Source organism: Staurois parvus, unplaced genomic scaffold, assembly GCF_062004578.1.
Source record: "Staurois parvus isolate SC_StPar_1 unplaced genomic scaffold, SC_StPar_1.0 ptg000267l, whole genome shotgun sequence".
NCBI classification, from domain to species: Eukaryota; Metazoa; Chordata; class Amphibia; order Anura; family Ranidae; genus Staurois; species Staurois parvus.
Window position 1 is genome coordinate 2,078,700 of NW_028318063.1, and position 21,721 is coordinate 2,100,420.

Sequence of the window (21,721 nt, forward strand, 5' to 3'; positions counted from 1 at the left end):
CACGTTCCAGCACTTCATCAATGATGTATTTCGGGATTATCTTGATGTTTTCGTGGTCATCTATTTAGATGACATATTAATCTTCTCTCCCTCACTCGAAGCTCATAGGGGTCATGTTACAAGTGTATTGGAACGATTATGCCAACACGGACTGTACGCTAAAGCTGACAAGTGCAGCTTCGAGCAGCGCAGTATTGCATTCCTGGGGCTGATCATCTCCACCACGGGGGTTGCGATGGATCCAGAGAAAGTCTCGGCGATCTTGGATTGGCCAGTACCCACGGACAAGAAAGGCGTGCAATGCTTTTTTGGGTTTTCAAATTTTTATAGAAAATTTATCAGGAACTTCTCTGATCTGGTTTCCCCCATTACCCAGCTGACCAAAAAGGGGTACATTTCAAATGGACACCCGAGGCTCAAGCGGCATTTGAAACTCTGAATGGATTATTCACCACCGCTCCCATTCTCAGTCATCCTGATTTCTCCCTGCCTTATGTGTTGGAAGTTGATGCCTCGGAAAATGCCATAGGGGCCGTCCTGTCCCAGAGGAAAGGCACCAAGGAGCTCTTGCACCCAGTGGCGTCCTTCTCAAGGAAACTTACACCGGCAGAAAGGAGCTACGATATTGGAGATCGAGAACTTTTGGCCATAAAAACCGCACTGGAGGAGTGGAGATACCTGCTGGAAGGAGCCAAGCATCCAATTCTGACGTTCACCGATCACAAGAATTTAGAATATTTGAGAACGGCAAAACGCTTGAGACCACGCCAAGCGAGATGGGCACTCTTTTTCTCCCGGTTCACCTTCCACATCACGTATAGGCCAGGCTCCAAGAACACGAAGCCTGATGCTCTTTCACACATGTTTGAAGACCCTGAAGAGGTCCCTAAACCTGACACTATCTTGTCCTCGGGGAACTTCCTGGCCCTCCAAAAGGAGCTACGTTCCAGGCTACAGGATGCATCCGTGGGAATGCCAAACCCACCCAGGGTGTCCCTCCAGAGCAAGGGAGGGCTCTTATGGAAGGAAGGGCGAATCGCGGTACCAGAAGAGGTCCGAACATTGGTCCTGGGACACTGCCACGATCACCCGATGGCAGGTCATTTCGGAATGGCGAAAACTCTGGAATTACTTCAGCGCACATTCTGGTGGCCAAGTATGATCAAGGATTGTGAGCTGTACGTCAAGACCTGCGCCACCTGCCAGAGGAACAAGCCCTCCAGGAGCAAGGCCTGGGGTTTGCTACGCCCACTGCCTATACCTGATCGACCGTGGAAAATGATTGCAATCGACTTTATAGTCGAGCTCACTCCATCTCAAGGCCACACTGTGATCTTCGTAATAGTGGATCGCCTGTCGAAGATGGCCCACTTCTTGCCTCTGAAGAATACGCCATCGGCTCTGGAAACAGCGCAAATCTTCATAAGAGAAGTGGTAAGACTGCATGGAGTTCCTGAAGACATTGTCTCAGACCGAGGAGTCCAGTTTACCTCAAAGTTCTGGAAGGCGTTATGCGAAGCATTAGGAATTAGATTGTCCCTCTCTTCCGCTTACCACCCACAGACAAATGGGCAGACGGAGAGGACAAACCAAACGTTGGAGCAATACTTGAGATGCTACACGCCCTTCCTGCAGGACGATTGGCTGGCACTTCTGCCACTGGCCGAATTTGCCTACAACGTGAACCATTCAGCTACGGGGCAATCACCGTTTCTTTGCAAATTATGGGTTCCATCCCACATTCCTGCCTGATCTGATTGCCGAAAGCTCAGTTCCTGCCACTCAAAGCACGCTGAATTGGTTTTCTGCCAACAACAAGGTACTTCAGGAAGCCATTGCAAAAGCTCAGGAGGACAACAAAAAGGCCTTCGACGGGAAGAGAAGGGGGGAACTAGTGTTGCAACCTGGGAATCAGGTCTGGCTGGCAACAACGAATTTGAAGATGTCTTGTCCATCGAAGAAACTGGGGCCGAAGTTTGTGGGTCCATTCCGGGTGAAGCGAATGATCAACAAGGTATCATATGAGCTCACTCTTCCGGAAACTTTTAAAATTCACCCAGTTTTCCATGTGTCGCTACTGAAGCCAGCTACGCTAGACCTCTTCCCAGATCGGAAGTCCAGACCTCCAGAAGCAATAACCATTGATGAACAAGAGGAATTTGAGGTGGAAGCAATCCTGAATTGCTGGAAAAGGGGGGGGGCCAGACACAGTTCCTGATCAAGTGGAAAGGTTATGGCCCCGAGGAGAACTCATGGGAACAGGGCCAAAATGTTCATGCCCCCAGGCTTGTCCAGGAATTTTTTCGCAACCACCCGCGGAGGAGAGGGCGCGGTATTTAAATCCGCTCTGCGCTGACACTGGTTGCCGTTTGGTCTATCCTGTGTTCCTGCTTCTGTATTCGTTGGTATTTGATCATTGCTGACCCGGATTGTTCCTGACCGTGCTGTACTCTCCTGCTCTGACCCCTGGCTTGCCTGACCTCTCTCTTGGATGCCCCTAATTTGCTCTGACATCTTGTTGCTGACCCGGTGTGTGACCCGACCATTCTCTGCCTGCTGCCTTGTACTGCGCTGCCCTCACAGTTACCGACTCTGCCTGTCTGACCACGCTTCTGCTCATTGATCCATCCATCCGTACTGCTCGGGCCCATCCGCCTCTTCCCATCAGGCTCTCAGTTTGCAGATACCTCTGGCCGATCCCTCTACCACAGGTGGGTGTACTCGGGGGGCCGCGACCTGGTCTCGGTCTGCTCCAAGTCCATCTCCACCATCAGGGGCCCTGGTGAACAAGCAGACTGGGACTTAGACTCCGCACTCTGGGGAATCCTATTCCGTGGATTGCTAGAGGTCCCGCCAGGCGGTTCATTACAAAGTCTTTGTAAACAAATAAATACAGTAAGGATAAAATGGCTGGATAAGGGTTTCATCTAGGTCGGGGTCCAGGCATTTTGGTTAAATTATGTGGTATTGCTGTGATCCTCAGGAGTAGGATCATTTATCTTGGATTGTTGTTTGGTGGTGGGTTGTGTTAATAGCGGGAAATGTATAATTAAATAAAAAAAATACTTTGTACTATTTTTAGTTACATAGTCTGGCTGAAAAAAGACAAAAGTCCATCCAGTTCAACAATTAAAAAAAAGTTATAATCCTATACCCACAGTTGATCCAGAGAAAGGCAAAAAAAAACAGCAAAGCATGATCCAATTTGCTCCTTCAGGGAAAAAATTCCTTTCTGATCCCCCAGAGGCAATCGAATATTCCCTGGATCAACTTTACCCATAAATGTTAGTATACATTTGTCGGTTTTCTTTTGATAATAAAAAAAATCAGGAGCTATCTATTACCATTTACAACCAAACGAAGGCTCAATTTATCTTAAAAAAAAAAAAAAAAAAAAAGGTTTAGGATTCAAGTTGTTTCAAAAATATGTACAGTTTCACTAACACATGCCAAAGTTGCCGCCAATCGCGGCAGCGCGTGTCAATCACCAGGTCCCGGCCTGTCATTACCCGCTGGGTCCCGGCAATTGCTGGCAAACAGTGACATAGAGCAGAGCTGCATTGTTTACACTGCAGCTCTGCTGCCTTGTTTACACTGCAGCTCTGCTGCCTGTCAGCTTCTAACACGCTGATCCTGAGAGAGGAGTTTATCTCTTGGGATCAGCATGTTCCATGTTCCTGTGAAGAACACACCCCCGCCCCCTAGTAAAGCACTCCCCTCACACAGTTAACCCTTTCATTGCCTAAAAAAAGTTAACCCCTTCCTCCCCAGTGCCATTAGTACAGTGTCAGTGTTTTTCTTTTGCGCAGTGTCAAAATGTCTGCCGCAGTCCCGCCATAAGTCGCTGATCACTGTCATAAATCGCTGATCACCGTCATAAGTCGCTGATCGCCGCCATTATTAGTTTGAAAAAAAAATCCCAGTCTTTCCCGCCATTTGTAAACGCTATAACTTTCACGTAAACCAATTAATTTACGCGTATTGGGATTTTTTTTTAGCAAAGACATATCGCAGAGTACATTTTGGCCGAAATTTGTGATGAAATTGGATTTTTACATTTTTTTACTGGACACATTTTATAGCAAAAAGTCCAAAATAGTTTTTTTTTTCCCAAATTGTCAGCCTTTTTTTTTATAGCGCAAAACATAAAAAACGCACAGGCGATCAAATACCACTGAAAGAAAACTCAACTTGTGGGAAAAAAAGGATGTAAATTAATTTGGGTGCAGTGTTGCATGACCGCACATTTGTCAGTTAAAGTAACGCATCGAGGTAACACAACCACTTCTGTAACCGCTTCCTGACCGCCCTGTAGCAGGAATACTGCTACAGGGCGGCATGGGTGCGCAAAATCATATATATATATATATATATGCGTGATTTGCGCTCCTGTGGTTTTCATGCCCCTCCCAGATAGCGTCAGATTGCCTGTCAGTACACCAGTCATCACATTTAACCCCTTGATTGCCAGGAGCACGCTCATGTACAATACACCTCCATTGCTAGTATAGTTTCTGAACGGATCAATATCTTTGATTAGATCAGCACTATACCAGCGTTCACATTAGTATAGCGTCCCCAAAAACGTAGCGTTAGTGGGATCAGCCCCGGCACCTGCGTTTAGCCCCTACGCTTACCCACCCCCTTCTCCTCCAGCAAGTGCAGTGTCAGTAGGTCACTGTCACTTGATACATTGCACACAAAACCACAGTGTTCGCAGAATCAGGCCTGATCTCTGTTAGCACTTGCCGGTAAATTTTGATGACTCTCATATGCAGCAGAGTGCCAGTACTAGTGCCGCACTACTTTTTGGTGAACTGGCGAGTACCAGCGTTCTAGTACATCCTGGTCTTTCACATACCTCCTTGATTTTTGGAGCTGTTTTTCACGGAATGTCTGTATGCGTTGATTGTGGATCAAAGCAATTTATATGCACAACAATTTATCGCCGCCAACCCAAATTCAAACCTTGCCAGACCAGTCGCATGGAAACTCATTACGGTTTCCGAATTTACATTTTTTTTGGGCCTAACCCTCAACATGGGCATTACTAAAAAAAAATGAATTGCGGTTGTATTGGTCTGCAGACCTGATTCATCGTATGCCCATGTTCTCTGCTGCCATGGCCAGGCATAGATATGAGAGTATAATGTGTTTCTATGCATTTCAACGACAATACACTCTGTCATCCTCGGGGTGACCCTGAATTTGATTGGCTCCACAAAATTCAGCCCCTCACAAATCACCTTAGCCAAAAATAGCAGATGTCTATACTCCCCAGCAAAACGTCTGCGTTGATGAGTCCCTGATTAATTTTTCTGGCCGCCTTACATTCAAAAATTTTTCCCAAGCAAGCGTGCCAGATATGGGGTCAAGATGTAGAAGACCTGTGAGAGGACAACAGGCTATACTTATAGGTTTCGGATTTACGAGGGAAAAGATAGTCACATGGAGCCCCCCGGATGCCCAGACTACATGGGGAGCAGTGGCAAGATAGTTTGGTGTCATCTTTTTTCTATACAGGGTACCACTTATACGTTGACAATTTTTAATTCAAGCATGCCACTATTTAGACATTTGTACAATGTTGGAACTGGCGCATGTGGCAAAGTGTGACCTAATGTGTGCCCACCATTAGAAGTGGGTGGATGCAGGGTGGTATATTCTATTGGTGGGCATACCACACACTTTTTCTGGCAGAGATTTCTTCTCATTTTTTCATTCAGTCCACAAGCTGCATACAAAAAAAAGAGCATAGCATATACACCCATCAAGGACCAGCAATGTACTGGTACATCACTGGATTTGAATGGTTATGCCAGGATGATGCCTACAGCTGCAGGCATCATCCTGGTATTGTTTTTTTCAGCCAGCGATCGACTTTCTTGTAAAAGCAATCATAGTGGCTAATTGGCTACAGGAGTGCTTTTACAAACAGCGGGATATGATGCCCCCCCCTCCCCTGTTGCCTTCCACAGCCTTCTCGGGCAGTCCCGTGCCATCAGGGGAACCTGAGAAGGCAGCCAGTGTGTCTGCCAGCTGACCATAGAGCTGACTGGAGACCAGAGTGGTGCCAAACATCTCTATAGTCTAAGAATTTGGAAGCTACGAGCATTTCATCACTTCAGTTTTGCAGGATATAAACAGCGCCATTTGTAAATTAGGAAAGCATCTGATCACACCGATTTTGGTTTGATTAGATAATGTAAGGGCAGAGGAGCTATCTAGAGCCTGATAGACCCCAGATTTCTCAAAAAAGAATATATGACAATGCCCATTGAAGTTATAGGGGATATTTGCATTCCCTGTGATAGCATTAAAAGTGATTAAAAAAAAAATGAAAGGTACAGTGTAAAAATAATTAAAAAAATAACTTGGAAAAAAAAAACCTCACCCCTCCCATGCACACACACCTGTGCACAAGCGTTGACCCTGTGCCGGTATGTAAAATGCGGTTGCACCATACATGTGAGGTATCGCCGTGAACGTCAGATCAAGGGCAGTAATTCTGACATGGGGCATGCGCAGTTTTAAAGCATGTCATGTTTGGTATCTATTTACTCGGCATACCATCATCTTTTATATCTCACCAAATAATTGGCCAATATATTGTGTTTTTGTGCATTAAAAGTAAAAAAGTGTATTTTTTTTTTTAAATTGCAAGTACTATGTGCCATAAAAAAATTGTAGTACCCACCATTCTATTCAATAGGGTGTCTGCTTTAAAAAATATATAATGTTTTGGGGGTTTAAATTAATTTCCTAGCAAAAAATACAGATTTTGTTCATGTGAACAAAGTGTCAGAAAAGGCTTGATCTTCAGGTGGTTAGAAGAGTGAGTGATGTGTGGCATAAACTTGCTGGGCATAAAATGCCCCCACCCCCCAAAATGACCCCTTTTTGGAAAGTAGACACCCCAAACTATTTGCTCCGAGGCATGTTGATTCAATAGAAAAATTAATTTTTTTACCACAAGTTTTTGGAAAATGACAAAAAAAAAAATATTTTTGTTTTACACAAAATTGTCACTTAAATGATTTACTGCTCACACATGCCATGGGTATATGTAGAATTACTCCCCAAAATACATTCTGCTACTTCTCCCAAGTATGGGGGTACCACATATGAGAGACGTTTTGGCAGTCTAGCCAAGCAAAGGACCCCAAAATCCAATAATCACCTTCAGGCTTTTAAAGGACTTTATTTCCTCATTACACTTCCAGACTACCTATCACAGTTTCGGAGGCCCTGAAATGCCAGGATAGCACCTAACCCCCCCCCCCAAATGACCCCTTTTTGGAAAGTAGACATCCCAAGGAATTTGATAAGAAGTATGGTAAGTATTTTGCAGATCTCATTTGTTGCCAAACGTTTTTGGAATATGAAAAAAAAAACTAAAAAATATTTTTTCTATTCTTTTTTTATATTTCAAAATCTTGTGAGAAAAAATGAGATCTGCAAAATACTCACCATGCCTCTTTTTAAATTCCTTGGGGTGTCTACTTTCCAGAAAGGGGTCATTTGGGGGGGGGGGGGTTGGTGCTATCCTGGCATGTCAGGGCCTTTGAAACTGTGATAGGTATTGAGGAAGTGAAATGAGGAAGTTACGCACCTTCAGGCTTTCAAAGTGGTCATTGGATTTCAGGCTCCTGTATGTGGCTAGGCTCCCAAAAAGTCTCACACATGTGGTATCCCCATACTTGGTAGAAGTAGCAGAATGTATTTTGGGGTGTAATTCCACATATACCCATGGCATGTGCGAGAAATAAATCATTTAAATGACAACTTTGTGTAAAAACAAAAGAAATGTTTTTGTCATTTTCCAGAAACTTGTGGAAAAAAAATAAATCTTCCATGGACTCAATATGCCTCTCAGCAGATAGCTTAGGGTGTCTAATTTCCAAAAAGGGGTCATTTGAGGGTGTTTGTACTATCCTGGTATTTTAGCACCTCAAGAAATGTGATGGGCAGTCAGAAATTAAAAGCTTTACCATAGTTTGTAGATGCTATAAATTTCACACAAAGCAATAAATATACACTTACTGGGATTTTTTTTAACCAAAACCATGTAGCAGAATACATTTTGGCCTAAATTTTTGATGACAATTTAGTCTTTTTGGATATTTTTTATGACTGAAATGAGAAAATATTGTTTTTTAACCTCTTGCCACCCAGCTACTGCATTAAATTGGTGGCAGAGCAGCACGGCTGCACAAAAGCACATTTTTAAACGTGCTCCGCACTCCCGAGGTTTTCGTGGGCAGAAGGGGCACGCGCGCTGTCACCATTTGATCCCCAAGGGATCAATCATTCGGTTTCAGCCAGTGATGTCCGGCTGAAATCGGATGATCAGTCCCTGTCCTATCCTGTCCTGTGTTGACAGTTACACAGGACAGAATATGATGTCATTCTTCTCTGCCTGGGCACATTCCGTCCCAGAGAGAGAAGAAGACACAGTAAAAGTGAGTGAAACAGCACATACCCACAGTTAGAACACACCTAGGTCACATTTAACCCCCTGATCGCCCCCCCAGTTAACCCCTTCACTGCCCTGTCACCAGTGTCATTGATCACAGTGAACAGATTTTTACTGATCACTGTATCAGTGTCGCTGGCGACTTCCAATAGTGTTAGTTCCCCTCCCAGATAGCGCCAGTTTGCTCTCTACTACACCATTAATCCCATTTAACCCCTTGATCCCCCCCCCCCAGTTAACCCCTTCACCAGTGTCATTGATTACAGTGAACAGATTTTTACTGATCACTGTATTACTGTCACTGGCGACTTCCGATAGTGTTAGCGTCAGTTAGCGCCCCTCCCAGATAGCGCCAGTTTGCCCGCTAGTATACCAGTAATCCCATTTATTCCCTTGATCGCCCCCTTCACTGCCCTGTCACCAATGTCTTTGATTACAGTGAACAGATTTTTACTGATCACTGTATTAGTGTCATTGGCGACTGCCGATAGTGTTAGCGTCAGTTAGCGCCCCTCCCAGATAGCGTCAGATTGCTGCTAGTACACAAGTAATCACATTTGACCCCTTGATTGCCAGGAACACGTTCACTTGCATGCTAAACCTCCATTGCTAGTATAGTGTCTGATTGGATGAATATCTTTGATCAGATCAGCGCTATACCAGCGTTCACATTACTATAGCATTAGTGGGATCAGCCCCGACACCTGCCAGCACCTGCGTTTAGCCCCTACACCCCCCCCTTATCCCCCAGCAAGTGCAGTGTTAGTAGATAACTGTCACTTGATACATTACACACAAAACCGCAGTGTTTACAGAATCAGGCCTGATCTCTGTTAGCACTTGTTGGTAAATTTTTTGTAGCGGTTCAAGCAGTCCCTGAAAGCTAGGTGCTCTTTTTCCCGTGAGTCGCACTAGGTACCTATAAATTTAGTGGCCAAAATGGATGGCTAGCAAAAAATTGCATAAATTACAGTATCTATACCAGAGTTTGTAAACACTATAACTTTCGCACAAAGCAATCAATATACACTTATTGGGATTTTTTTACCAAAAACATGTAGCAGAACACATTTTGGCTTAAATTTATGACTAACTTTGAGTTTGATATATTTTTTATAGCCGAAAGTAGAAAATATCGGGGTTTTTCCAAAATTTTCGTAATTTTTTTGTTTATAGCGCAAAAAATAAAAGGAACACAGGTGATCAATTACCACCAAAAGAAAGATCTATTTGTGGGGAAAAAAAGGACGTACATTTCATTTATGTACAGCATTGCATGACCGCGCAATTATCAGTTGAATTAGTGCAGCGCCAAACAGCAAAAAAGGCCTGGTCATTAAGGGGGTAAATCCTCAGGAGTGCAAGTGGTTAAAAAAAATGTTTTTTCTTCAAAAATGTTTTTGTTTATAGGGCCAAAAATAAAAAGTGCACAGGTGATCAAATACCACCAAAAGAAAGCTCTATTTGTGTGAACAAAAGGACATAAATTTCATTTATGTACCTTATTGCATAACCGCGCAATTGTCTGTTAAGCTAGTGCAGCGCTGTATAGCAAAAAATGGCGTAAATTGCAGTATCTATACCATAGTTTGTAGACACTATAACTTTCACACAAAGCAATCGATATACACGTATTGGGATTTTTCTTTTACCAAAAACATGTAGCAAAATACATTTTGGCCTAAATTTATAACTAATTTTTTATAGCTAAAAAGTAAAAAATATAATTTTTCTTCAAAATTTTAGGTCTTTTTTTGTTTATAGCATGAAAAATAAAAAGCACACAGCTGATCAAATACCATAGAAAGAAAGCTCTATTTGTGTGAAAAAAGGGACGTAAATTTTGTTTGGGTGCAGCATTGCATGACCGTGCAATTATCAGTTGAATTAGCGCAGTGCCGAGTAGCAAAAAGAGGCCTGGTCATTAAGGGGGGTAAATTCTCAGGAGTGCAAGTAGTTAAATACCACCAAGCTCTATCTGACACAAAAAAATTATAAAAATTTCATATGGGTACAGTGTTGCATGACCGCACAATTGTCATTAAAAGTGCAACAGCGCTGAAAGCTGGAAATTGGCCTGGGCAGGTAGTGGGTATAAGTGCCCTGTAGGCTAGTGGTTAAATAGAGCTTCCTGTATACCTGCACCGTTCTCTTTTGTCTTTTTTATTATCTTCACCTGCTTGCAACTTGTTACACTCATTGTTCTCTTTGTGGGTTTTTTTTAATCAAGCTGACTTTTTATATTTTTACATTTTTGTTTATTAAAAACAGAGTTATGAAAAACATGACTGCCAACAAGGTCTGTTAAAATCTCATGCATTTTCTTTTGATGTCTTACCTATTTTTCCCCACAGCTTACACATTTGATATGAGAACTGTGACGTTAATGATGCTTTTGTTTCCTGTAGGCTGAAATATAAATGAGGACTTGATAGCCAATAAATCATATCTCAGTTATACAAAATGTCTGACTTTGCCTGTAGTAAGAAGTACACTAATTATGTTTTTTTCAAAGCATTTCTTATGACTTAAAAATACTGTTTTATTCCACACATCTTTTATGTTAAAAAAAAATGTTCCTTGTGATATCAAACGTTAAGATTTCACCATTTTAATTAAATTCCCATGCATATTGGAATGCCTAGAAAGAAACATTACCTTTTAAACAGTATAGGTAAAGTTAATTAAAAATGTCTCTCTCTAGAAATATTGCTGCCTTAATCTGATGCAAGGGCAGAGCGATTGCTATGCAGCAGTTCTCTATCATTGTATCTACTTCAGGTTTTGTTAGTAGTGATAGTGAGAGGCCGTGCCGCTGTGCAAATGGATGTAAGAATGACACGGATCGCATGTATGCAGAGTGTGGCACTTCCGTGTATTTTTTATGAGTGAAGAAAAGTGTATTCGGTTTTCTCCAGTTTTTGTAATCCCAGAGCAGGGTCTGGAGCTTGAAGTCTTGGGTGGGACAAAGCCTTCAATCACGTGTTCAGTTCTTATTGGAGACCACCTGCAGGTTGTGTGAGTGCACACGTGAGTAGACAAAGAAAAAATGGATGACGTTTAACCGCTTGCTTGTTGCCCTATAGTAGAAGTACTGCTACAGGGTGGCAGGGCTGCACAAAATCACTTATTTATACATGATTTGCATTTCCGGGTAGGGGGCTCACCCTCCTACCTGCGCCGTCATTGGCGGCTAGGGATTTCAATTACCAGAGCCCGGCCAGAGATACCCGGCGATCGCTATGTAAAGCTGACTGGAGAGACCTCTATGTACACAACACAGGTCTCTCTCCTGCCAGGAAGGACATGCTGCTTTGTATTTCTCTGCACAGCAGAGATTTACAAAGCCACATGTCTCCCTAGTAAAACAGTACACATACTAAAACACACACAGCACACAGTTAACCCCTTCCTGCCCAGTGTCATTAGTACAGTGTCAGTTCTTTTTATTAGCACTGATCACTGTATTAGTGCCACTGGGGATGTCAGCGGCAGTTAGTCATTTCCCACCCAGTGTCAAAATGCCTGCCTCAGTCCCGCTATAAGTCGCTGATCACCGCCATTACTAGTATAAAAAAAAAAATTTAAATTCAAGTATATATACCGCCATTTGTAGATGCTATAACTCTCACGTAAACCAATAATTTACACGTATTGGGATTTTTTTTTTATCAAAGACATGTAGCAGAATACATTTTGGCCTAAATTTATGATACAATTAGATTTTTAATTTTAATTGAAATTAACATTTTTTATTGGTTATGTTTTATAGCAAAAAGTAAAAAAATATTGTTTTTCTTTTTTGTCAAAATTGTCGGACTTTTTTGTTTATAGTGCAAAAAAGAAAAACCGCAGAGGTGATCAAATACCACCGAAAGGAAGCTCTACTTGGGGGAAAAAAAGGACGGAAATGTAATGTATGCACAGCGTTGCATGACTGCACAATTGTCAGTTAAAGTAACGCAGCGCATAGAATCTATGCGCTGAATGTTCACAGGAATGACTGCTGTGGGCTGGGAAAATTCCACTATAAATGGATAAAAGGTACACTAGCATAATACGAGGGACGTTCAAGTTAAGCTGGGAATTCACCAGTATAAAAAGGGATACTAGAGTGGCGGTACTCCATGCAGTAGTAAGTGGCAAGAGTGTCCTATTACTGACACTTGGAGCACATGTCGTTGGCCAGCCCAGAGACCATGGCAGTGATCATCACTGACGGATGAATGGCCATTGTTGAAACATTTACACCATTCAAAGTCTTACTGTGGCTGAGCGTCTCTTTACCGTACTATGCTTGAAGTCTTCTGTAGATATTTGTGGGTTTTAGGCCTTTGTTCACAAGAAACTTAATCACACCATGCTGTTCCTTGCACACACTAACACTGTTGTCTGCCATCTTGATTAATGGTCTCTGGGCTGGCCAACGACACATGCTCCACTTGTCAGTAATAGGACACTCTTGCCACTTACTACTGCATGTAGTACCGCCACTCTAGCATCCCTTTTTATACTGGTTAATTCCCAGCTTGACTTAAACTTCCCTCGTATTATGCTTAGTGTACCTTTTATCCAGTTCTAGTGGAATTTTTTTTTTCTTAAGGTGTTACACATACAGAAATATAGTGTATTTTCAATAAAATGAAGTAGTTTATTTAGTACAATAATAACATTATATAAAAGCAGTTATACTCCCATAAGTTTATTACAGTTTTATATACAGAAGTAGAAAAATATATCTCTCATTATATTGAAAACTTGTCAGAATATGCTGACAATCACTAAATAAAAGGAAGATTTTGGAGCATTTCCCAGAATAAATCTGCTTCTTTAGATAGTATGGAAGATCTCTAGGAATTGGTACCATACAACAATATTAATGAGCAATAATATATTTACAATATAACAATTTCTCATTTATGATCTACTTTCATATCATGCTGAGCCTCAGCTAATTACTTTCAATGAAAGACAGCAGGGGGTTAAAAACAGGCTGTGTATGGCGGAATGATTCCCACTATTTTGTGATCATCAGCATAGTCTGGAAGGACATTTTATTCTCCTCAGAATACAATAGCTGTATAGGGAAAAGGATAATGGTTGTGTATACAGTATATGGAAAGATATATTTTTTCCACGACTGTTTATGATGCTGTAATAATGAACTTAAGCTTAACTTCTTTTATATAGTTTTATTTTACTTAACTACTGAATTGTAATGAAAACATATTATATATCTTGTATATATGACACTGGCATGTAGTGTCATAAAAGACAGGTCTCAGTATTATTACTAGATAATATGTTCACTGCACACACCTTTATTGCCAACTATCTTGGGCACATTTATATTTCCATGAGGCAAGGTTTCACAATCCGTCAAGTAGCATAATATTTAGAAGATTGAAATTATGATGCATTAGGTACAAAATATGATATAGATCTTATGTAGAATATATTGCTCTTAGGAGCTGCAATGTGTCTTATCAGCTTTCTGGACTTCGTAATAACATGTTTGATACCTACCCAAGTCGTATCGTATCATATATTAGTGTAGCTCCGTTGAATATAAATTAAAGCTGAGAGTTTGAGATGGATGAAAGTTCAGTTGCAGGTGAATATACCTGACTCAGGGATTTGTATTCCTTAAAGCCAAATTAAGCCTAAAATGTATAAAACCACTGACAGGTAGGATACATATGATCATAAATCCATCTCCCTGCCTTTCAGCTTTTTGTGTACACTAAATTGCCACTGCACAGATTAGTGGCACATTTACATCACAGCTCTGTCAAGAGGCAACTTAAATCCTGTGTGCATGTGCAGAAATTACATCATCCCTGCCCTGCCATTGAAGTGGTCGAAAAATCCTATACAAATTTAAATAACTAGGTACACGTTTCCATTCTTTATCATTAATCTTGAATTTTTTTTAAAGCTTAAGCCTTTAAAAATTAGATTTAAGAAAATATGATTTATTGTTTTTTTCTTTTTTTTGTATAATTTCTTTATTTGCTTACATTTATTTTGACCCAGTATTTACTAGCACATGTTTTTTGTATATTCATTTTGCTTTTTTACGCAGTATTTTTCCTCCTGTGCATTAGCAGATGGCTTTTTACACTTGGGCACTTGTACTTTATTGTTGTATGTAAGCTTTGTATGTATCTTAAGGTAGCCTTTTGCACACCTTTTTATTTCACTTATTTGTGAGCGTATGGATTATACCCTGCATGATTAATATTGAGTTGTTTAGGGATGAGTGGGAAAGGGAGATTTTGTTAAACACAATTTTGGCAAAATGCCTTGGAATCAGTTGGAAAAGCAAAATAAAATGTTTTTCAAAAGTGCATTTGACCCTAAATGATTCCTGAGACTCATGAAAGTTCTTTTAATTATTTTGGACTTATTATTGTGACAAAATGTACCCTCATTTGCAGGCTTTAACCACTTGCCCTCCTGAGGATTTACCCCCCTTAATGACCAGGCCTCTTTTTGCTACTCGGCGCTGCACTAATTCAACTGATAATTGCGCGGTCATGCAATGCTGCACCCAAACTAAATTTACGTCCTTTTTTTCACACAAATAGAGCTTTCTTTCGGTGGTGTTTGATCACCTGTGCGCTTTTTATTTTTCACACTATAAACAAAAAAAGGCCAAAAATTTTGAAGAAAAACAATATTTTTTACTTTCAGCTATAAAAAATATATAGTAAACTCAAAGTTGGTTATAAATTTAGGCCAAAATGTATTCTGCTCCATGTTTTTGGTAAAAAAAATCCCAATAAGTGTATATTGATTGCTTTGTGTGGAAGTTATAGCGTCTACAAACTATGGTATAAATACTGCAATTTACGCCATTTTTCTGCTATACAGCGCTGCGCTAGTTTAACGGACAATTGCGCGGTCATGCAATTCGGTACATAAATGAAATTTGCATCCTTTTTTTCCCCACAAATTGAGCTTTCTTTTGGTGGTATTTGATCGCCTGTGCGGTTTTTATTTTTTGCGCTATAAAAAAAAAGGCTGACAATTTTGAGAAAAAAAAAAACAATATTTTGGACTTTTTGCTATAAAACATGTCCAGTAAAAAAAAATGCAAAAATCTAATTTAGTTATAAATTTCTGCCAAAATGCATTCCGCGACATGTCTTTGCTAAAAAAAAAACCAATACGTGTAAATTAATTGGTTTACGTGAAAGTTATTGCGTTTACAAATGGCGGGAAAGATACTGGGATCTTTAATTTTTATTTATACTAATAATGGCGCCGATCAGCGACATATGGCGGCAATCAGCGACATATGACGGCGACCAGCGACTTATGGCGGGACTGCGGCGGTCATTTTGACACTGGGGGGGGAGCTGACTTGGGGTCACTGACATCCCCAGTGACACCAATACAGTGATCAGTGAAAAAAAAACACTGAAACTGTACTAATGTCACTGGGGAGGAAGGGGTTAACATTTTTAGAGTTTAGTGTGTGAGGGGAGTGTTTTACTAGGGGGCGGGGGTGTGTACTGGACGGGGGAGGGAGGGGGAGCTGATCGAGGGAGAGAAACTGTTCTCTCCCTCTGCAGGTTGGCGGCGAACTGTCACAGAGCAGGGCTGTGTGTAAACAATGCAGCCCTGCTCTGTGTCAGTGTTCACCGCTCATCGCGGGAAAACGGCCGGTAAAAACCGGCCCGGCGGCGGAGACCCGCTGCTGACACCCGCGGGACAGGTAGGGCGGGCGCGCGCCCCCTACCTGTTTTGTAGGCACACGTTTTAAAACGTGCTTTTGCCTACGAGCGCCGCCCTGCCTCCGTTTATATGCGGTGGCTGGGCGGCATGTGGTTAAAAGCCTTTACAGGTTACCAGTTTAGATCACGTGGGAGGGCATGGTAAATATGGCAGCAGTGGGATGGGGGTGAAACTCCCTTCTGCCACCTGTAAAAGTAATCTAGCAGCTTCTCAGGATTACTTTTACAGTGAAGGGAATTGCCGGAAGTAGAAAATGATATCTTGATTATTTCTGCAGCTGCAGCCATAAACGAGGTATCACCCTTCCAATCTAGCCATGTACCAGTACGTCTCTGGACTGGAAGTGATTAACCACTTGCCCTCCTGAGGATTTACCTCCCCCTCTCTGACAGGCTATTACGTTACGACGCTGCGTTACTTTAACTGACAATTGCGTGGTCATGGAACGCTGCACCTAAATTAAATTTACGTCTTTTTTCCGAAGAATAGAGCTTTCTTTCGGGGATATTTGATCACCTGTGCGCTTTTCGTTTTTTGTGCTATAAACAGTTTTGAGGGAAAAAACAATATTGTTGACTTTGTGCTGTTAAACATGTCCAGTAAAAAAAATGTAATCTAATTTTGTCATAAATTTAGGCCAAAATGTATTCTGCAACATGTCTTTGCTAACAAAAATCCCAATTTTTGTAAAATAATTGGTGTACGTAAAAGTTATAGCATTTACAAATGGCGGTATATATACTGGATTTTTTTTTTTACACTAGTAATGGCGGCAATCAGGGGGAACTGACTTGGTGTCACTGACATCCCCAGTGACACCAATACAGTGATCAGTGCTAATAAAAAGTACTGACACTGTACTAATGGCACTATGCAGGAAGGGGTTAACATGTGGGGCGATCAAAGGGTTAACTGTGTGCTGTTTTACTGTAAGCTGTGTGTGTGTGCTTTCAACTGTAAGCATACTGCTGTGTATGGCTGTGCTATGCAGGAGCTGACGAGAGAGAACTGTATTGTTTACATACATTCTCTCCCATGTCGGTAATGCTCGGCGATCACTGGGTGCCGGTGAGTAATCACCAGCTGGGACCTGGTGATTGACAGCCAAGGCCTGAAACAGCAGCGTGGGTAGGGCGTGCACTTGACTCTTGCACGCCCCCTACACGGAAATGCAAAATGATATATACGTGTGATTTTTCGCACCCCTGCCACCCTGTAGCAGTATATCTGCTATAGGGCAGCGAGAAAGCGATTAAAGATCATAAAAAGTCATGTTTTAGTCGTTTCTAGCAGCTTAGAATAGTGCATTCATAAAGAATTCAGACTCCCTTCACTTTTTTCAATGTTAAAATCAGTGGTCTCCAAACTGCGGGCCGGATTTCGCCCTTTACTTGCTTTTATCTGGCCCTTGGGGCATTATTCTCCCACCATCCGCAACAGCGGGGCATAGTTCCAACCACTGAAACCAACAATGAGGCACTATTCCATCCACTAACACCAATAATGGGGCATTATTCCTCTCACTGACACCAGTGATGGGGCACTATTCCTTCCACTGACACCAATAATGGGGCATTATTTCTCCCACTGAAACCAACGATTGGGCACTATTCCTCCCACTGACACCAATGATGGGGCACTATTCTTCCCACTGACACCAATGATAGGGCACTATTCCTCCCACTGACACCAATGATGAGGCACTGTTCCTCCCACTGACACCAATGATGAGGCACTGTTCCTCCCACTGTTCCCAACAATGGGACCTATTCCTTCCACTGACACCAACAATAGGAAACTATTCCTCCCACTGACACCAATGATGGGGCACTATTCCTCCCACTGATGCCAACAATGGGACAATATTCCTCCCACTGACACCATTGATACCAGTGATATCTCCGGTTAATACCAAATATGAGGCATTGTTTACTCCCACTAACGCCAGGACATTTTCTTCTCCCACTAGACACAGTCTGGCCCCCCTAAAGTCTGAAGGACAGTAAACCGGCCCTTTGTTTATAAAGTTTGGAGACCCCTGGTTTAAATTGTTGTTTCTCTCTTTAATCTACACTCCGTATTCCATAATGACAAAGTAAAAACAGAATTTTAGAAATGTCTGTGAATTGATTAACCACTAGCCTACTGAGCACTTTCACCCCCTTCCTGCCGAGGCCAATTTCAGCTTTCAGCACTGTCGCACTTTGAATGACAATTGCCTGGTCATGCAACACTATACACATATGAAATTTGTATCATTTTTTTGAGACGTAGATCTTTCTTTTGGTGGTATTTATTCACCTCTGGGTTTTTAATTTTTGCTAAACAAACTAAAAAAGGCTGACAATTTTGAAAAAAAAGTTTTTTCTTAGTTTCTGTTATAAAAGTTTGCAAATAAGTAATTTTTCTCCTTCACTGATGTGCGCTAATGAGGCTGCACTGATGTGCACTGATGAGGAGGCACTGGTAGGTGGCACTGATGGGCATTGACAGGCATCACTGATGGGCACTGTTAGTTGGCCCTGACTGGAGCTGTTAGGCGGCACTGACTGGCAGTGATAAGCAGCACTGATGGGCAGCACTGACTGGCACTGATAGGTGGCACTGACTGGTACTGATAAGGGGCACTGACTGGCACTGATAGACAGCACTGGCACTGATAGGCGGCACTGATTGGCACTGATAGGCAGCTCAGATGTGCACTTCTATGTAGCATTGATGTGCACTGGTAGGCACTGATATGTCGCACTGATGGGCACTGGCAGGTGGCACTGATGGGCACTGACAGGTGGCACTGATGGGGCTACACTGATCATCAGGGCACTGATCATCAGTGCCCTGATGATCAGTGTACATGTCCCCTCTGAGGAATGCCGCTTAACAGCTGTCAGTGTGAGGAGAGGAATGCCGATAACCGGCATTTCATTGTTTACATGCGATCAGCTGTGATTGGACACAGCTGATCACATGACAGAGCTGACGTGATCTGCTCTTTCGGCTGATCCGCTGTGTCCCAAGGACTCAGCGCACCACTGATTGCTGTGTGCCCCAGGGGCGCGCATGTGCAGTTAGAGTGGGAGGACATCATATGATGTCCTCCCAGAATGAGAGAACCGCCACCTGTATTTCATTTCCTTATATGGCGGGCGGGAGGTGGTTAAAAAGATAAACGTGAAATATTACATGTACTTAAGTATTCAGAGCCTTTACTCAGTACTTTGTTGAAGCACCTTTGGCAGCAATTACAGCCTGGAGCCTTTTTGTGTATGATGCTACAAGCTTTGCACACCTGGATTGGAGTGTAGATTTATGAGAAAAAAAATTATTTAAATAACTGTAGTATCAGGCTGCAACATAACAAATTTGAAGAAGTGAAGGTTGTCTAAATGCTTTATGAATGCATTGTATATTTACAATAGAGGTCTGGCAGGTTGCCAAGATCTATTTATCCCAGAAAGAAGCTTTCAATGCTTGTGTTACCTTTGAAAATAATTTTTTCCACCATGCTTATAGACACAAAAATGAATAAAATGCTTTTACTGCTTGTTCAGGATATGTACGTAATGAACTTTAGTGTGCAGGATCTGACCACTTGAAGTTTTGTTTTTGTTTTTTTATTTCTAAGTTGCATGAAAGGTTTACTTTGTAGTAAATCTTCCGAAGTAGAAAAAGGTGTTACATATTTCCCAATAGAAAATGATGTAACGCTTTGTCTTCTTTATTTCTGTACAGGAATGCTTTCAGTTTATACTGCCAGCCCTACCTCATGCTATAGACCTTTTGAGGGATGCTATAGTAAAAGTAAAAGAAGTTCATGATGAATTGGAAGACTTGCCATCTCCGCCACCTCCCCTCTCTCCCCCACCAACGACGAGTCCTCACAAGCAAACAGAAGATAAAGGTGTACAGTGTGAAGAAGAGGAGGAAGAGAAGAAAGATAGTGGAGTTGCATCAACTGAGGACAGTTCTTCTTCACACATAACAGCAGCAAATATTGCAGCAAAGGTATGAAGATCTACAATTTGACATTTTGTGATGGTAATTCTTACATGTGATACTCTAGGGTTGCGTGTGTATGTGTGTGTATGTATGTATATATATATATATATATATATATATATATATATATATATATATATATATATATATACACAGTTGTGTTTAAAATAATAGCAGTCAGACATCACTAACCTGATCATTCTATGTTTTTGGTAGAAATGATATTTCCACATGGCAAATAATTTACTAGCAGGTGTAGTAGACTAAAAGAAATCCAACAACCCAACAGTCATGACATGCATGCTGCTGATTCTGTGTAATTGAATCACCAATTGAAAGGGGCATGTTCAAAATAATAGCAGTGTGGAGTTCTATTAGTGAGGTCATTCATTCTTTGAAAAACAGGTGGCAATTATTGCCCTTATTTAAGGAAGGAAGGCAGCAAATGTTGTACATGCTAGTTACAGTGCATTTCTCTCTGAAATTCTGAGGAAAATGGGTCGTTCCAGACATTGTTCAAAAGAACAGCGTACCTTGATTAAAAAGTTGATTGGAGAGGGGAAAACATATAAAGAAGTGCAGAAAATGATAGGCTGCTCAGCTAAAATGATCGCAAATGCTTTAAAATGGCAACCAAAACCTGAAAGACGTGGAAGAATGCAAAAAACTACCATTCGAATGGATAGAAGAATAGCCAAAATGGCAAGGACTCAGCCAACAATCAGCTCCAGGAAGATCAAAGAAGGTCTAAAGTTACCTGTGAGTACTGTTACAATTAGAAGACGCCTATGTGAAGCCAAGCTATCTGCAAGAAGTCCCCGCAAAGTCCCACTGTTGGAAAAAAGACGTGCTGAAGAGGTTACAATTTGCCAAAGAGCACATTGACTGGCCTAAAGAGAAATGGCGCAACATTTTGTGGACTGATGAAAGTAAGATTGTTCTTTTTGGGTCTAGTGGCCGGAGACAGTTTGTCAGACGACCCCCAAACACTGAATTCAAGCCACAGTACACTGTGAAGACAGTGAAGCATGGTTGCACAAGCATCATGATATGGGGATGTTTCTCATACTACGGTGTTGGGCCTATTTATCGCATACCAGGGATCATGGATCAGTTTGAATACATCAGAATACTTGAAAAGGTCATACTGCCTTATGTGGAAGAGGAAATGCCCTTGAATGGGTGTTCCAACAAGACAACGACCCCAAACACACCAGTAAACGTGCCACATCTTGGTTCCAGACCAACAAGATTGACGTTATGAAGTGGCCAGCCCAATCCCCGGATCTTAATCCAATAGAAAACTTGTGGGGTGACATCAAAAATGCAGTTTCTGAGGCAAAACCAAGAAATAGAGAAGAACTGTGGAATGTAGTCCAATCATCCTGGGCTGGAATACCTGTTCACAGATGCCAGAAGTTGGTTGACTCCATGCAACACAGATGTACAGCAGTTCTCAAAAACAGTGGTTATACAACTAAATATTAATTGATTCAAAGGAAA

At 41.7% G+C, this 21,721-nt stretch overlaps 1 protein-coding gene across 30 annotated transcripts in view; it reads left to right on the forward strand.

Moving 5' to 3' along the window:
• The window catches only part of GPHN (gephyrin), a 591,738-nt gene that overhangs the window by 316,075 nt on the left and 253,942 nt on the right, over positions 1-21,721 (forward strand). For all 30 annotated transcript variants that reach the window (XM_089681455.1, XM_089681470.1, XM_089681459.1 and 27 more), the window contains exon 7: positions 19,952-20,224. In XM_089681455.1, coding sequence (XP_089537581.1) covers positions 19,952-20,224 — 273 coding nt within the window. The remainder of the gene's footprint in view (positions 1-19,951; positions 20,225-21,721) is intronic.